This window comes from Macrobrachium rosenbergii, chromosome 45 (genome assembly GCF_040412425.1).
Source record: "Macrobrachium rosenbergii isolate ZJJX-2024 chromosome 45, ASM4041242v1, whole genome shotgun sequence".
Lineage (NCBI taxonomy): Eukaryota > Metazoa > Arthropoda > Malacostraca > Decapoda > Palaemonidae > Macrobrachium > Macrobrachium rosenbergii.
In genome coordinates, this window is record NC_089785.1 from 24,249,128 (window position 1) to 24,268,291 (window position 19,164).

Consider the following 19,164-nt stretch of genomic DNA (forward strand, 5'->3'; position numbering starts at 1 on the left):
TCACAGCACTTTAGTTGTAAATACAAAGAAAGGTTTGCCTGAGAGTGAAGAAGCATTTATGACATTGTCTCTGGTGAATATGACATCCTTATAGTTGAAGGTATTGTGATAGTTGAAGGTATTGTGCTTATTGAAGTATTGTCATTCTTGAAGTAATGTGAAAGAGCTATGGTCGAGTCTTGCATATTCTTTAGGCTCATGTTATCATAAGTGGACTTAGCTTGTAGGTTATGCAATGCATTATGGAGTTTAGATACACAACAAACCTGCCCTTCCTCTGTGAAATGTCTTGTAGAAAGGAAGTTTTTCAAACTCAATGACAGCTTACCCAAGTACTTGTCTCAAGTCCAACACTTTACAGAGTACTCTCATGTCAGAATGTTAGTAGGAAGTAATTTTGACCGCATAAACTCAAGGGATTATGAAATTGCAGTGCCAAAGATGTCCTTGTTTAACAGGTTTTTAAAAAAATATTAATTTCAAGTGTTATTTCATCTGGTGGCTTAACAAGGTAACTTGCTTCAAGTTGGCCAATTGGCACTGTTAAATTGACTGTTAGTTTAGTTAAGTTACAACTGGGGTCAAAGTTTTATTAGGTTTTGAGTGTTCAAGGCTACCTGTTTCTGTACGTTTTCAAAAAACTTTTGTGAACTTTGGTTCTGTTTTGTACAAAGTAATGTCTGCCAATAGGACAAAAACACTCATCAGAAAACTTAGGCTACAGTTACCATCAGATTACGAGCTTTTTCATATCTACTCCAGAATGTTGACAAACTGAAAGTTGCCCAAGTGACACAAATGGCTTTCAGTGACCAAATACAGTAGTTGCCTACCACACAGTACCATTCCTTCATGAAGAGAAGAAACACAACCTCGTACTTGTCATGGGCGTTACCCGAGGACCGTTTGTGACTTTATCTGGTCTTTGGTAGGAGGACAGCAGGGAGAAACTAAACCGGTTAGCCTGGCAACTCAATCCTATAAGGGCAGCCCCTTTTTTGTGGGGGGACACTAAAGTACTTTGTTATGGAGTTAAAAAAAATGTTTTCTTATTTAACTGTAAATTTCTGTATTTTGGGAAATAGAATGTTCAAGGACTTATGCTTATAAAATTTGTTCATCATCACTACAGCCTTATTGAAAATATACATGCATTATAATCAATAAAAAACTACACAATCATAAGAACTAAATGAAGTGAGGAACCAATCGGCTTATTATCTGTACAATCTGTAAACTATACAGGACTATACTAGTAGTAACAAAAAATCACATTATGTGGTTGTCCTATTTTTATGACATTCTCCGGATTCCTTGCAAAATATTTTTTACAGAAGCCTTGTCAGAACTTCAATGGCAGAGTAAATAGCGCAGTTCAACCCCAGTCCTCGCAGATAGCATCACCTTTCTTTCATATATACACTCAAGTTGTCATGATGTAAGTTGACTAATTTGGAGGCGGCAGCGAAAACTCGTATGGGGATTATAATGTTTCAATATTCTACTGCAATGTTGACTTGCAGTGGTCACCTGAAAAGTGAAATGGATACAGTAAATATTGGTAGTGCAAAAGCTAATTTCATAAAAAGCATATTGTGGCAAAACTAAAATCATAAGATACAAAGTTTAAAACAAAGTAACTGTTTAATAAAATTTTGGTGAGCTGTGGCAAAACTGATGTCATAAAATGCAAAGTTTAAAACAAAGTAACCTTTTTATTAAATTTTGGTGAGCTGTGGCAAAACTGATGTCATAAAATGCAAAGTTTAAAACAAAGCAACACTTGAATTAGCCACAGCATCTTTTAATAAAATTCGGTGGTGAATTGTGTCAGAACTGATGTCGTACAATGCAAAATTTAAAGCACAGTGACACGAATTATAACCACGTTTGGCCTAGCATGTTAATTTTTCCAGAGTTGATAATGCAACAAAGCTCCAACTAACAGTTAAAACACGATTTTGGTGGCACTATTAACATCAAAACTCAACAGACAAAAAAACCAGTGCCACTCTGCAAAGCCCTTAACTAGCACTGATTTCCTTTCATGAACAGTGTCCAAGTAAAAATTATATGACAACCTAATTATCATAATGAAAGCACTATAACCTCCATAATATTTACCTTCTTACACATTTTCCTAAATCGTCAGTCAAGTGATCCGAGGTGGTTCAGCTTCGTCATTGACAACTGAACTACAGTAGACAACAGCAGTTTCCAGGGACTCTAGTGTATTTTTAGCTTTCTAGCTGCAAATAAAGAAACATTATTAATTGCTTTTATTGTAACAGCTCAACTAAATCAACAACTTACTATGCCTGAATACCTAGGACATACATGTAAGATAGTAAAATTTCCTGGGCTTTTATCAAGAACATTAAAGATTTATGAAATGTTGAGGAGAAGGATTTTGTTGTTTTGAGTTTTTTCTTTTAATACTGCTATTGGGTGTCGATAAATATGAGATTAAAACTTGGTGTTTGTTAGCACCCTTCATTTACAGCATGTTAGTTAAGACTGACTTCATTAAACAAATGAGATTACAGTAAAACCTTTGCAGCAACTTCAAGTGTACATAAATGTGGTTGTATATTAGGTCAGATACAAGGCCACTTGAGGAAAAATCGGACACTGATACAGTCTGACTACAATATGCTAATTTAATGGCTAGAGAATAAACTTCCAATAATGGGAAACAAGTAGATGGTCAGAATGTGTTCTGACCAAGTACTGTACTGTGTGACTACCAGTAGGAAGACCCAGTAACATGTAGAAAGGGCGCAGCCGAAGACCTACATCATTGAGATTTGCACACAAAATACACATCGAGCGAAATTGTGTTGTGTTTAACCAAGGGTAGGTTAAGCATTGGAAAAATGTAGGTGCAGCCTTTAGCCCTCAAATCTATATGTCGTTACCTGACAACTAAATGCTGTCGCTATATTAGGGTACCGGGAAAGAGCTATATTTTCATATTTTCAGCAATGTCAGTTTTCCAGGGATAAGTATGAAACTAATCGGATCTGACTTGGTAACTATAGGTGACCATCTTGGATTTTTGTGCCGAAAGTTTCTACGGCGACCAAAATTGGAGTCTGGCTGCTTGCCTCTATGTGCTATAACCATTACTAACAGCTATTATTTATTGTGACAGAGTAAAAGAGACCATTGAATATGACAAAATTTGAGTTTTTGCTAAAGGCCAAGAGAGTGAGCATTGATTTTGTCAAGCCTTTAAATTACAAATTAGGTTAAAACCTCTTTGGGCCTTCCTCCACATTGCTAGTCCTGGTACCTTTAAAACCTTAACCCAGAACTGCTTTTAACACAGCAAATGTAAACATATGGCGTACTGTTTGAAAATCAATGGTGACATGAACTACTGTCACACTTACATTCATATCGCTGAAGAAACCACTTGACGTATCATCGAAGACGTTCCATTTGCTCAAAATGCATAGGTGAGGTGGTTGGATAGATACTTGGGAAAGCTGACTGCGTGACTAAAATCACCAGAATTTTTCTCTTGAGTTGCTAACTTCTCAGCAGCATTGTGGGCCACTGTCTGCAAAATAATAAATGGCTATTATATACAAAATAATAAATGGCTATTACAGGTATCTGTAAAATAATATAAGTACCAAATACTGCTCGGGCATGCAAATCAGATAAACAAGAGGGATGTCTGCTAACCTAACCTTCCCTCTAGGGTAGGGTGTCACAGCCTACCAGACTGGAGGGGGATTTTGATTACATTAACTTATTTTGTTGTCTATTGTAATATCCCTAAAGGGAATGGACAGTCCTAGTTAAGATATCCCTTATTTAACCCTAATGGTGCACTTGTTAAAAGCTGACCAGTCATTAAAGGAGGAAAGATATAAAATGTTTGAGTTTGCAATGGGTTTAACAATAATTTGGGAAGGTAAAATGTCAAATTCTTCAAAATCACAAAAAACTACGATCAGAAAAAAAAAAAAACAATTGACATCTGCAATTGCTTTTAATTCCAAAGCAATTAATATTTTGTGAAGCTGCTATTTCTTGAAAACATCATTTCACATTGAAAACAAACTAAATGCATTGGCATTCATAGTAGATTCCTTTAAAAGTTACCTCATGATGCACTACAAAATTAATGTCCACCAGAGTGGCCACAACTAAACAAAAACAGAATTTTACAAACTAACCTTCTAGTAGACATAATTAGAGTTATATTCTGGGGTACATCCCAAATATATGACATATTGTACTTTACAGAAGCATCCATGATAATATGACATGTAAAAATCATAGTTATAATTTCAACACCTAACCAATATGAAACAATCATGGTATAGACGGAAATGCCTTAGACTTGATACCTGATACACATATTGATGTTATAAGTTTAAAAGGGGCTTATCCAATAGGATACCTGGCCTCTTTTCAAAACCTTCAGATGGTACTCTATCATAACATACAGCTCAAGGTCATTCTCTTCACTCAGAAAATACTCTGTTGTAGAAAAATAATTTTCTTCTTGCATGTTACCTAGACTTAAGTCAGTGCCAGCATACACTGAAGTGGGTTAGCACTGAATCTGGTCTTCCTATGAAAGCTAGCTCAAATTCCACCATGATTTTCTGTAACCATTTTCTACTTTGGAAATCAAGGCCTTTATTTAAAAAAAAGTATAAAGCAGGACATATATGTAACTGCACTATTTACACATTCCATATTCATGAAGGTTACAAAAGAGTACACTTTTGGACATTTCTGACAAAGCTTGTAACCTAGGGTTAGTGGACAGCCCATTAACTGTTAAATTCTAACAGATTTAATATAAAAAAGCAACAGCATCAATGTTAAACCGTTGCATATAAAAACTGCCTTTTACCTAATAAGTAACACCAACTTAATGGATATCTCTAGCTATCAGCTGCATATGACCGTTTCACTTTGCTAGACCGCCATCTTCGATGTGAAACTTTTCAATATCTCTCTGAAATTGAATGTAAAGCTAAGCGTGAAATATACAAATGAGCTCAGGTTAGGAACTAGCCTATATGGAATTCCATTTGCTGTAATATATCAGGAAAAAAAATATATTCAAGTGGAGGCTAAAGAACAGAGTTTTTGTTACTTACAAGAATCTAAATTATGTTAAGGTGCTACTGTACCAACACATAGCCTATTCAGCAAAGCATGGGATAGGATAATAGCTAGCCTCACCAAAACGGGCCTAGTCTAACCTAACCTAGGATTTGTAATGTACAGTATTATTTGACCGCATATTACAAATCCTAGGTTAGGTTACATTATGCAATTCTGAGTCAGGCTAGCTGTCTTCAGCTGTTAGTGACCAACAGGCCCATGCCCTGGATAAAACCTAGAATTACACGTTTCAAATGTATCAAGAGAATCTGTAGGCCTCTTGTTACATTACACACAAGCTTCAAGCAATGTTTTACACGCAAGGCTAAACTTGCATGGGATTTTTACCGGGTCTTGCAAAACCTAACCTAACCTTTAAAAAATGTGTGAGCACCAAATAAATGGTATAGACTACACAACCTAAAATAACAGTACACAATATACCCAATCCCACCTTGCCCCTTCGAATTTGGAGGTCACGAATTCTGCAAAAGTTAAATTTAATATAGCACCCAAAAAAAACTTTAAATAAGATTACTAAATCGAATGTACAAATATAAAATGAGGGTAAATTTCTCGACATAACTGAGCAGATTTTTCAATTATCTATTATACACCATTTTCTATAGTTCTACCTATTGTTCAGACGGCAGTCTCCTCCCCTTGTATTAAAAAAATAATCAATTTCAAAAACCTCTCTCGACATAATGGGTAGTTTTAGTACAACGTGCAGGTAAAGGTTAAAACCAAAATGGCCTACCTGATCAAAACCCGGCAACAGCCTAACACAATTATAATTTCTCTGCTAAAAAAACAACTTCTACAGCTTAAATTTAGCAGAAATAAGTAATTTATACTGAGATTTAAGCAGCGGTGCAAATATATCAACAATAAATATGTGAATTACCTACGAAAACATAAAATCACACTCAATTAAACAAGACAAAAATATGTTACTCGTCAGGGCTCCATTGACATACTGAGACGAACTGTCAAACTCAGCTGAAAGCCCTGAAGGACCTCTGCCGGGGACACAGTTGCCTGAGGTACAAGCACGCATTATTTTACGCACCTTCTCCATCTATAATCCTTTATCTTTCTCCAATTTCCTTTTAATCCGGCTCTTTTTATCATCGTATAAAAAACATTGAAAGTATAGAAAGTTGCCTGGAATAGGAATTTAATAAACTATGGCGAAAAATGACAGAACTATGAAATATTTAAATCTATACACAGCAACTTCCGTCAATCGGGGTTGTCTTCATTAAAAATCTATTGTCATTTTCAAAATATACTTCAATAAAAAACTCATTACCAATTTATAAAACTTACATGTCCTTAAAATAAATATTTAGATAAAACTATAGGATACTATTAAGTATTTATCTAAAAATTTAGTAATCTTGTTGGTTTTTTGAACATTCGTTTTGGTAAACAATTTTGGTAAACAAAAGGGCGGGACATTCAAAAGTAAATTATTTTAAAGCCTCAAAATAAAATAATCAAGCATAAAAAACAAGCAAATGCGAATATAACAATTACCTATATATTCATTCATCATATGACAGCGAAAAAATAGAACTATTTATAGGAGAAAGCAATAAACTGCCCCTCTCACAAGTATTAGGGTGCTGTCCTACCCAAATTTCGGGTGAGGACGATAATGGCCCCCTAAATATCAACTCTGATGATGATAAGGATGATGATAATAATGATGGTGATACTGATAATGATGAAATAACAGTATTTGCCTCCATTTTCTCTCGTACACAGGATATTGAGACGTTTTCCCCCAAAAGGAATCAGACGTTCGAACTATATTTTGACTTATCTTACTAACACGACACATACACGCACATACACATACACAAAAACTCACAAACACACTCGCTGACACAAACAAATGCCTAAGGTAATGGAAAGTCATAATAGAAACGAAGAATAAGTAAAAATTTAAAAATATTGGAGACTCTAAACATAAGCAATCTGTTGTACCTTCTTGAATGTCCGAAACCGGCGATAATTGCATAAATCTCTTAAAATATAAAATAAAAATTGCTTAACAAACCTACAAAATTGTATTTAAATGTTATGTATAACACATCGAGAGAGAGAGAGAGAGAGAGAGAGAGAGAGAGAGAGAGAGAGAGAGAGAGAGAGAGAGAGAGATTTATGCTGATATTAATGTTCATTTGAGGCTTATCAAAACTTCTAGACGTCGTATATTCAGTCAATTAAATCAGTAACTCTTGTACGAACTCAAAGTATTAGTAGTAAGACTAATAGCAGTATTAGCAGTAGGCCTAATAGCAGCACTGGTAGTAGGCCTAATAGCAGTATTAGTATTAGGCCTAATAGCAGCTTAGTAGTAGTAGCAGCAGCAGCAGAAGTAATAGTAATTGTAGTCCTAATAGCAGTATTGTAGTAGTAGTAGTCGTAGGACTATAGCAGTAGTAAGTAGGCCTAATACCAGTGGTAGCAGTAGCATTATAGCAGGCCTAATAGCAGTAGTAGTAGGCATAACAGTAGTACTAGGCCTAATAGCAGTAGCATTAGTAGTCGGACTAATAGCAGTAGTAACAGGCATAATAGCAGTAGTACTAGGCCTGACAGCATTAGTAGTAGGACTAACAGCAGTAGTAGTAGGCATAATAGCAGTAGGACTAATACCAGCAGCATTAGTAGTAGGCCTAATAGCAGTAGTAGTATTAACATATGCCTAATAATAGTAGCAGCGATAAAAGCAGCATCTGATTTAAAGCTCACAAACATAATTGAGCATAAAAGGTTAACCAAAATAGGAAAACCTAACTTTAATGAAGTTTTCTTTCATTAAAAAACAAGAACGAAGTTTTCTTTCATTTAAAGAGCGAAAGCTTGACGTTTACAAAGGCGCCATCTTTGAAAATTTGTCGGTTACAGAAGAACCAATTAATAAAACCTTAAAAATAGTAATTGGCAAATTACTATTGTCATTATTAATCTCATAAATATATGATGAATTAAGAATGATTTATTTTAAATATAAAATATGCATTGATATGGAGTTATATTTGGTAAATAAAATGATTTTGTAAAATAGTAATCGATGCTTTGGCCTAGACAAGCGTCTTACGAAAGATAGATAGTCATTATTTTTAAAAACGGATTTTAAAAACTCAATATCTTAAAAATACCATATAAAATAAATAATAGTTACATAAATATTCATTATAATTTACATTTATGGGAAATTAGAGCATTATTTTTCATAAATAAGGTAATTTAAAGGGGTTTTTGTTATATATATTCTGGTAAAACTTCTAGGCAGACAATTCCTTGTTTTTGAAAAGATAAAATAATTTGTAAAACAAAACTTTGAACGACACATAAAGTGATTTATGGAGATACAATATAATAAAAATATGAGTTATAGATTTTAATATTAAAGTATAAAGTTATAAAATGGGTTAAAGTAGCCTATTTTGAGAGTTATTTAATCGTATATGAAGCAATTTGACATTTGCGAAGCTGAAGGTAAATGGCGATCTGTTTAAATTGAAGGAGTTTTGAATATGTCGAAAGTTATGCATTATACAGAGAGAGAGAGAGAGAGAGAGAGAGAGAGAGAGAGAGAGAGAGAGAGAGAGAGAGAGAGAGGCATTATACAGAGGGAGAGAGGCATTATAGAGAGAGAGAGAGCGAGAGAGAGAGGCATTATACAGAGAGAGAGAGAGAGAGAGAGAGAGAGAGAGAGAGAGAGAGAGAGAGAGAGAGAGAGGCATTATACAGAGAGAGAGAGAGAGCGAGAGAGAGAGGCATTATACAGAGAGAGAGAGAGAGAGAGAGAGAGAGAGAGAGAGAGAGAGAGAGAGAGAGAGAGAGAGAGAGAGAGAGAGGCATTATAGAGAGAGAGAGAGCAGAGAGAGAGGCATTATACAGAGAGAGAGAGAGAGAGAGAGAGAGAGAGAGAGAGAGAGAGAGAGAGAGAGAGAGAGAGCGGCATTATACAGAAAGAGGAAAGAGGAAAAGAGGCATTATAGAGAGAGAGAGAGAGAGAGAGAGAGAGAGAGAGAGAGAGAGAGAGAGAGAGAGAGAGAGAGAGAGAGAGAGAGAGAGAGAGAGAGAGAGAGATTTAACAGCAATAGAATTAACTCTCTTTAAGTCACCCCAATCTTAAGGTGTCCGTTTTCTTTCAGAGCTCCTCAAAGAAAACTGCTTTACTACATTTAATGGCAAACTAAAATAATAATTCTATATCACTGATTTCATGAAATTTCAATGAATTTCATCGTTAATATCAATTTTCCAAAGACGCATTTCCGAGATGTAGACCATTAAATAGTTATAAGAGGCAGAAATGATTAAAAATCGTACGTTTTAAGCTAAAAATCAATCGATTTCTGCAGCTAAATTCAAGACTTCAGGCGTCGCCCCTATAGGGGTAAAGGTTTATTAGGCCTATTTGGTTTATAAGCTTCGCAATTGACTTTCATATATAATCACAGCCTCCGAATTATATAGATTTATCGTTTGATAAACTCAGGATAGGTTTAAAAAAGTGATATAATATGATTTAAGAAGGGAGTACCGTGATAAACACATTGACAAAGATTATATATAGTGATAAACAGAGCCTAGGCCTATATAGAACCATTGTCAGAAGGCATAGGTCTCTGTTAGGAAGTAATGGCCTTTCTATATGATTAATTATCTATTTAGACTTCTTTGAAGCCTTTTTATACTCTATTATGAATCACTGACGCTTCAATAACAGTAATTATATATAAACTTTGAGGCTTCATTGAAGCTTATAGTTTGTGATCGAAAATTACGATCGTGAAGCCAAAAATAAAGGAAAAAAAATTATATTTCACAATAGGTTTTACACTTGTCAGTAATTTCCTTCATATATCTCAATATATTCGTTTTCGTTTATTATTATTATTTTCATTATTCTTATTATTTATTTGTTTATCTGTTTATTTTTACAAAAATATTCTTCGTCTCTGTTAGACATGTATTTATTGTGATTCTATTTTATGTGATCATTCTTTCTCATTCTATACGTGGCGATATATACGCAAGTTTACAGAGAGAGAGAGAGAGAGAGAGAGAGAGAGAGAGAGAGAGAGAGAGAGAGAGAGAGAGAGAGAGAGAGAGAGAGAGACGTGATCTTGTACAACAATGACTCAGCTGTGTACATGCACACATATCTATGTTGAGAGAGAGAGAGAGAGAGAGAGAGAGAGAGAGAGAGAGAGAGAGAGAGAGAGAGAGAGAGAGAGAGAGAGAGAGAGAGAGAGTGTTGCAATTTCCCCTTCACCTCTTCCGTTATCACGGCGTAAGATAAGGACCAACAGGATAAGAGCAATCTAAAAGAGATAAGATTAAATAAACGCGTCTTACCTCCCATTCTTCGAGACTACATATTCACGTTCACGGAAGTCGTGGAAATAAGTCCTGTTCATTTGTGCAGTTATGGTGAAGTGTTTTGGTGTATAGTGATGAAGTGGAGTGAGATAGTGTATTGGGAAAGTTGTTATTGGTGAATATAAGTGTGGAAAATTCAGTCTTAATTCCTCTTGTATTCTTTAGTCACTTATACCTGTCAGTATTTTTTTTTAGGGGGGGGGGTCAAGTGTTACTTTGTTCAGTTCTTTTATAAGATTGTTATCATCCAGTCACCTGTTATAGTGACCTCTTTTGGAACCTAACTGCCAACATTTTTAAACCGCATGTTTGTACATCAACATATAGACATCCCCCAACCAGTCAGTTTACTCAAGATCCATTTGGCCACCAACCTATTGCAATTGTCAGTTTATTCAATAAAATCTAAAATTTTTCATTTGTTACCTAACCTAACAGTCTTGAAATCTCCCATTTACCCATTTCCCTCAATTCTACTCTGTCTTTGAAGGAATATGGGCAAGGGGTTTGCCATTTCCCCCAAAATCTCTCATCTGTTACCTTACCTGATGGTTTTGAAATGCCCCATTCACCCATTACACATAATTCTATTTTGTCCTTGAAGGTAAATAGGTAAGAGCATTGTTACATCTCCTAAAAATGCCAAATGACTGAAAGTTATAATAATTATACTCAATACTTGTACAGTAGGTTTGTAAACACTTTCTAGGTCATTGAAATTTAGCTGTTCGTGTGAGGTGGACACTTATGTGAGTGACCTCCTTCGAAAACCAGACGATGCTGACATATACCAACGACGAAAGGACTTGAAACACTAACCTCCTAGCCTCACACGAAGGCAGAGAAGACACTATGCATTTGCCGCAGCGAACAGCAGAATGAGAACTAGATTGCTCGTCAGGAAACTGTTGCGCGTACTGGCTATCAAGATGAGGACGACGCAGCTACCCGAAGTCACCTCGAGGAGATGTTTCTTCGTGCTGATTTCAACTCTTGGTTTCCTCTTCGTCTACAACTTCTACCAGGTGTGGAAGCAGTCAACAGGAGTACACATCAGGTAAGTTGTTTGGGAGTCTTTATTTGTTTGCTGGGCCCTGTGAACAATCAACATCCAGGTAAGGTGTTTGGGTTTAGTCTGCTGTACCCTGTAACCTTCCAACATTTTTTGTGTTTGTGGTTGAATGGTAACAAACATGATGTCGTGTGCATTACATACACATACATACATATATACATATGTGTATGATTGGTCGTTTGTTCATCTATTTACAAGCAATATATGTAAATTACTAAACAAACAAAGAAAATATTCATAAAAATCATGCTTTGAAAACCAAAATATTGAAAATAATCAGTCTCTACCTGGAAATCTTGCTCGTTAATTCAGTGATTCAATCCCAAACAGGTGTGACTGTGGTACTAAGATAGAAACAGAAGAGAGAGTTGCCAGGTACCTCAATACTCTAATGAATGAGGTGGATTCGACAACGAACAGGTGAGTTAATCTTGATTTTTTACAGTTATTTCCTGGATAATGACATTAAAGGGGCTATATTTTTTAAGGATAAAATCAACGTATAGTGTTTTGTTTCGCTTTGCCTTATATGAAATACTTTTTCTTCTGACATTCAACAGACACGATTCCACTCTGGGTCAAAGTTCAAGGTCAGATCAAATATCCAGCTAGGCTTATAAAGTAGCAAAAGTAATGAAATATAAGAACATTTTGATTTTCACTTAAGAGACAAACTGAATAAATGGCAAAGACATGATTCTGCTTTAGGTCAAAGTTCAAGGTCGGACCAAAGATCCACCTAGGCCTATGACATAGCAAAATTATAACAGAACCCAAAATGACTGCAATTCTCACATAAAAGATAAACAGAATAAATGGAACTATCATTACCCTCACTGCCTAACAACCCAACAGAAATCCTCTGATTCATCTCCCACCCAGAACTGCACAGGACTCCATCCTAGCTACTCATCCTTCCCTAGCTATAGACTTCCTGGCCCAGCAGGACAGCAGAGGTTGGAGGTGTTCTTCCACTCCTGGGATCTTCTCCGTCAAGCACAGGAACACAATCTGGCAGGAAGCCGAGGTGGCGAGACACACCTTCCTGCTGTACGGTGCTTACTACGATGACCGGGACGTGGCAGGTGAGGTCATATGAGGTCAAGAATTGGACAGGTAAGGTCAGCTGGGTAAAGATATAACAAATAAGGTCAGATCAGGTAAAGAAGATGACAGGTAAGGTCAGATGAGGTCAAGATTTGGACAGGTAAGGTCAGATGAGGTCAAGATTTGGACAGGTAAGGTCAGATGAGGTCAAGATTTGGACAGGTAAGGTCAGATGAGGTAAAGATTTTGACAGGTAAGGTCAGATGAGGTAAAGAATATGACAAATAAGGTCAGATGAGGTAAAAAATATGACAGGTTAGGTCAGATGAGGTTAAGATTTGTTCAGGTAAGGCCAGATGAGGTAAAGAATATGACAAATAAGGTCAGCTGAGGTAAAGAATATGACAGGTGATTTGGACAGGTAAGGTCAGATGAGGTGAAGAATATGACAAATAAGGTCAGCTAAGGTAAAGAATATGACAGGTGATTTGGACAGGTTTGGTCAGCTGAGGCAAAGAATATGACAAGTTAGGTCAGCTGAGGTCAAGATTTTGACAGCTTAGGTCAAGATTTTGACAGGTTAGGTCAGCTGAGGCAAAGAATATGACAGATTAGGTCAGCTGAGGTCAAAATTTTGACAAGTTAGGTCAGCTGAGGTCAAGAATTGGGCAGGTAAGGCCTATGCTAACTGTGTGTGACTTGTTGGGGGTGCGGGCGGGGAATCTGCTCTTTGTTCAAAATACTTATTATTGTTTATAATTTAAGGCTTCTGTGTCACTTTCAGCTGGGCCTCTCGTGAGGATTTTGGTGATGGTCGAATCTACATGGCCCCCGACACCCACTTGTCATATCTGGTACGAAAATGATGTCAAGCCATCAGCTACGAGGGCAGTAAAGATAGGTATGAACATTTAATTAACACACACACACTATATATATATATATATATATATATATATATATATATATATATATATATATATATATATATATATATGCACAAAATCCTTATCTCTAATAGCAGGCACTGAACTGTTAATAACTGCTAAGCCACCCAGTTAACAACAGAATCATCAACATCCCATAACCTCGTGTTGATGAAAGCCAAATTCTTCCTTTTCGTTACGAATCCATAATTAACTTTCCCAATCGAATTTTTCGCTATTTCCTCGCAAAAAAGTCAAGTCCACGCGGACTCATTAACCAGACGGCATTTCAAGAGTAATTACCCTTTTATGACGTTGATAATTACTTAATGACTCGTCGAAGTCACGTTAACAAATTAATTGCGGCTAATGACTTCCCAACTATTTAAAAAGAGTCGAGTTTATCAATCTCTTCCGGGTCGTATTTTGCCGAGACCTTCCCCTGAAAAAGCGGGAAGCCATGTCTTGAAAACTATAGAATTTTCTTGAAAATGATCTCATTATGTTTTCAACTCCCAAATGACCTAAAAGACATTAATTTGACCTATTTTGACTTTGAAATTCCGGAAAATGATTTTGAAGTGAGTGATTGTCGTTTGCAAGCAATAATGTTGATTATGTGCAAGATTTATTTTTCATTTCAGTAACTGTAAGTGCTAAGTTTAGATCCAGGTATATTTATCATTAATTATGCATTCTAATTTAAGTTCGGAATATTTGCAATACTGCTATCAATCGTATGTATTGATTTTGAATTTAGTTTCATAAATTTGACTGATTTTCATAAATTTAATTATGGGAATTGCTTTTATGAAATTTTATATCCACTTTGAGTAGACGTAAAGTTATATAAAAATATAAAAATGTATACCACTGTGCAATATTTAATATTACCACACTCAAAAATATTACCATCAGTCATGTGCAATATTTCAACCTGTAATAAGTACAGTATTTAATCAATTATACTTTTACTTTTAAATAAAATTAACTAAAAATTTATCATAGTATAGCCAGACACACATAAATAAGTATATATATATATATATATATATATAAATATTTATATATATATATATATATATATATATATATATATATATATATATATATATATATATATATATATATATATATATATATAAACCAATAATTCCTTTTATTATTCTTTACAGAATACGTGCATTGGCAAGAAAGGTTAGAAGAACACTGGCTGCCGTACGTTGTCTCGTGCAGGACCAGGAATAATCGTACAGACGTACCGAAGGTGAATTTTGAATTTGGAAAATTTTGGGTTTAAAAAATTTTTTTTTTTTTAATTTCCAGCGGGGAAGGGAGGGAATTGGGAGGATGGCCAAGATGTAGGTAATAATAATAATAATAATAATAATAATAATAATAATAATAATAATAATAATAATAATAATAATAACAATAATGATAATAATAATAATAATAATAATAATAATAATAATGTTTTATATATGGAAAACATAATAATAATAATAATAATAATAATAATAATAATAATAATAATAAGAAGAAGACGAAGAAGAAGAAGGGTTATGATACCATCAATATAGGAAAAATAATGATAATGATAATAATAATAATTATAACAAGAAAAATTATTATAACACCTCCATAAATAATAATATAATAATAATAATAATAATAATAATAATAATAATAATAATAATAATAATATATATAATAATAATAATAAACCAGGAAGTATTACAATAATGTCTTATAGAAAAACTATAATAATAATAATAATAATAATAATAATAATAATAATAATAATAATAATAATTAATTAATCATGCACGTTCCTTCTATTGACTGATAGGTTGTATCAATCGTCAACGACGCATGCGCCCCGGCCACCAACGCCCTGAGGATCTTCCACAGGACCCTTAGCCCTAAGAAGGATATCGCCCTCTGCCACAAGTTCCTTTTCAATCCCGCAAAGGACTTCTCCTTGAGGTAGGTCAAAGTTAGGACTCTTTTTATTTTATTTATGGGATAGAATGAAGCCAGTTTCCTTGGCTTAGTGAGTGGAATGCAATAAGGGGGAGTGGAGTGGCTAGGAGTGGGTAGACCCACTTGCTGGTAGCTATTATGATGGTTGGTTGAAGCTTACTGTAAATATATATATTATATATATACATTTGTATGTATATATATATATATATATATATATATATATATATATATATATATATATATATATATATATATATATATATATATATATAAATATTTATATTTTCAAGTTATAGATAAGTATAACAATTAATTTTCATCATTCTATTAATAAAATTAACAAATTTAACCAGTTAACAGTAAATGGTATTGTTAGATCACCAATTAACTGAAGCTTCTTGACAAACAATTGGAAAGATAAAATAATAAAAAACAAAAACAAGCACTAAAATTTAAAAAAATAATAAAACAAGAAACAAATCACGAACCTAACATGTCTACCTAAGCCCAGTCGCAATTTAACTTTCTCTCCAGGCTTGTGGAATGGATCGAAAGCCTTCGGGCCTGGGGCGTGGACCACCTGACGGTGTACGAGGCAGCTAGTCACCCAAACGTCGAGAAAGTCCTACGTCACTACCAAAAACAGGGGTTCCTGACGGTGCTCCCCTGGGCCAATCCAGGGTCCCAGCCCCAATTACCACACCTGTACAGGTTGCTTTATGACACCCAGAGGTGAGTGGGGTTCAATTTAGCTTACGACGTAAACTGTGGCCTGATATATATATATATATTTTTTCATTTGTAATTGTTGGGAAAACATGGTCTATGTGCTGGAGAGCAAGAGCCCATGCCAGCATAAGGCTGGTTTACTCTAGATAGATAGATAGATAGATGGATAGATAGATAGCTCTATGTACCAGGACCTTAGTTTTCCATGGGGCCTCTATTTAAAGCACTACGACTTATTTGACAAATGAATAGTTTTCCATAAGAACTCCTTTGTAATCAATCTGTTTTTAGAGTTTACCCTTTCCATAAAGCACCATTAATTAATATGACCAGTTTTCCCGGTATTTAGTTTCCCCTAAGAATAAATAATTATCGTGAGGTGTTTCCAGGTATTTGGTTTCCCCCAGGAGCTTGTAATAACATGAGGTGTTTCCAGGAACTTGCTTTCCCCTAGGAGCTTGAAATAACATGAGGTGTTTCCAGGAACTTGCTTACCCATTGGAGCTCGTAATAACATGAGGTGTTTCCAGGAACATGCTTTCCCCTAGGAGCTTGTAATAACATGAGGTGTCTCCAGGAACTTGCTTTCCCCTAGGAGCTTGAAATAACATGAGGTGTTTCCAGGAACTCACTTTCCCCTAGGAGCTTGTAATAACACGAGGCGTTTCCAGGTACACGCTCTTCACCGACGAGAACATCCCGTACACCGACTGCCTCCTCCGAAGCATCGGCACTCATCGGTTCGTGGGCATCTGGGACATAGACGAGTTCATCCTGCCGGTCTCTCACGGGTCCCTTCCAGAGATGCTGGAAGCTGCGGAGGCCAAAGCCTCCGCTCAGGGGATGCGACCGACTTCCTACCTAGCCAGATGCACCTACTACTTCGACGACCAGGCCGAAGTGCCCACGGCGGAGCTGCCCGGGTATCTGCACATGCTACGTCACATCACGCGGACGGTAAAGTACTCGCCGCCTCGGTCTCACACGAAGGCTTTCCACGACACCTCGAGAGCCCTAGGCCTACACGCTCACTTCGCCCTCCTGAACCTGGAGGGACCGGTGGACCGCGAGCACCAGTTGTACAGTCTCTACCCTGGTGACGAGGCGCATCTGGCGCACTACAGGTACCAGTGCCAGGGGGAAAACCAGACGGAGTGCCGAGAGATCTATCGGCCATTTCTCATTCGAGACGCGACGGTCTGGAAGCATAAGGAGGAAGTGGCTTCGAACACTCGAGACGTTTTGCTTAAACTTCGGCTCATGCCTCCCTGATCTTTTCGATCCTGGCTCGCAACTGGTGTGGCTGACTGGTGACTGGTAAAACTGATTGGTAACTTGTATGAAACGAGGTAAAACTGACTGGGAACAAGTAGACAAACGAGATTATAGTTTTTTAAAAAGACTTAGCCATTTGGAAAAGCTATGAGTGGACTTCAGTGAAGTACAGAATCTTTGACAATAGCTGTAGACTCAATCCTCCTTTTTCAGTGGAAATTGTTGTTCATTTAAAAGAAAAACTAATAAATATATAAATCTGAACTTCTGTGAATGAAACAGTTATCAGTGGCTGTCTCTGTTCGTAGTAAATTACAAGTTAATAGAATATTTAGGAGTAAGAAGTCGCCATAGTGTACTGCTCTTAAGAGAAGCTAGGATACATAGACTATGATGCAGAGATTATGGTACAGAGAATATGGTTCAGAGACTACAGTACAGATTATGATGCAGACGCTATGGTACAGAGGCTATGGCACAGAGACTGTGGAACAGAGGTTGTGGTACAGAGACTGTGGTACAGAGCCTACGGTACAGAGACTATAGTATAGAAATTATGGTGCAGAGAATTTGGTACAGAGACTATGGTGCAGAGGTTATGATAGAGAAGCTATGGCATAGAAATTCAGGTACAGAGGCTATGGTACAGAGCCCATGGTACACAGGCTACGGTACAGGGACTATGGCACAGAGCCCGTGGCACAGAGGTGATGGTTTTTGGAGGAAAACTTATGATGAACCTATGTTGAAAAAGTTTGTTTTACTGAATATAGGTTATCGAAATAATAATAATAATATGATTATGATTATTTTTTTTGGGAGGAATGATGAACCAATAAATATTTCATGCATTGTAAGGGCTAGTTTGTAGTTATTTTTAAAATAAAATTTGAAAAAAAATATATATTGATTTAATAACTTATATATATTGTAAATGATTAACTCCAAAATTAAGTATGTATAAAATTTTGTGAAGAGAAATAAAGGCAAGAATTTTGTCTTAAGAACATAAGAGTTATTGAATTACGAGAGAGAGAGAGAGAGAGAGAGAGAGAGAGAGAGTAGTATGAAATATATATTTGATAATTTTACCTTTCTGCATTGTGACTAAACTTCATGAAAATCTGTGAGGAATGTAAACAGTAATATATATATATATATATATATATATATATATATATATATATATATATATATATATATATATATATATATATATATATATATATATATATATATATCAATAGCAGTTTCTCTGGAAGGGGTGATTCCAGTAAGAAAAAAATGGCAATTTTTCTGTGTATACTAAATAGTGTTTTCCTTCTTCATTCTAGACACTGTCCACATACATTCTTCACAGCCTGAATAAATACTGTTCCTCCTCTAACTATTCCATCTCTCGTCTGTCCTACTTTCTCAATGGAATCCCTTTCATAAACTTTCCCAGGATTACTAAGCAACGTTATGCCTCTGTAAATCCTAACACTAGTCTGTAATCACCTATTTCCTAATTTAATAGAGCAGTGCTATTTCTTTCAACTTATAGAGTCTTTCCCTCATCCAGACATACCTTCC

The 19,164-nt window shown here is 35.7% G+C and overlaps 1 protein-coding gene and 1 long non-coding RNA gene across 10 annotated transcripts; one reads left to right on the plus strand and one right to left on the minus strand.

The window, feature by feature from the left end:
- Positions 1 to 1,044: 1,044 nt before the first annotated feature.
- LOC136829798 (uncharacterized) lies at positions 1,045 to 6,167 on the minus strand. The gene is made up of 4 exons (XR_010850490.1): positions 6,044 to 6,167; positions 3,396 to 3,565; positions 2,125 to 2,249; positions 1,045 to 1,530 (listed from the first exon to the last, which is right to left on the minus strand). It is a non-coding gene; the product is annotated as an uncharacterized lncRNA (long non-coding RNA).
- Positions 6,168 to 10,522: 4,355 nt separating this feature from the next.
- On the plus strand, positions 10,523 to 18,513 carry LOC136829799 (uncharacterized). Of its 9 annotated transcripts, none has more exons than XM_067088741.1 (9): positions 10,523 to 10,627; positions 11,236 to 11,605; positions 11,954 to 12,043; positions 12,506 to 12,708; positions 13,455 to 13,571; positions 14,772 to 14,863; positions 15,449 to 15,585; positions 16,120 to 16,317; positions 16,986 to 18,513. In XM_067088741.1, exons 2-9 carry the CDS (start codon positions 11,427 to 11,429, stop codon positions 17,584 to 17,586), a joined length of 1,617 nt encoding a protein of 538 aa, XP_066944842.1. In that variant the 5' UTR covers positions 10,523 to 10,627; positions 11,236 to 11,426; the 3' UTR covers positions 17,587 to 18,513. The 9 variants fall into 9 exon arrangements, with proteins under 9 accessions (XP_066944842.1, XP_066944837.1, XP_066944840.1 ...); XM_067088736.1 differs by having other exon boundaries at positions 10,533 to 10,627; positions 11,153 to 11,605; XM_067088739.1 differs by having other exon boundaries at positions 10,544 to 10,663.
- Positions 18,514 to 19,164: the final 651 nt, after the last annotated feature.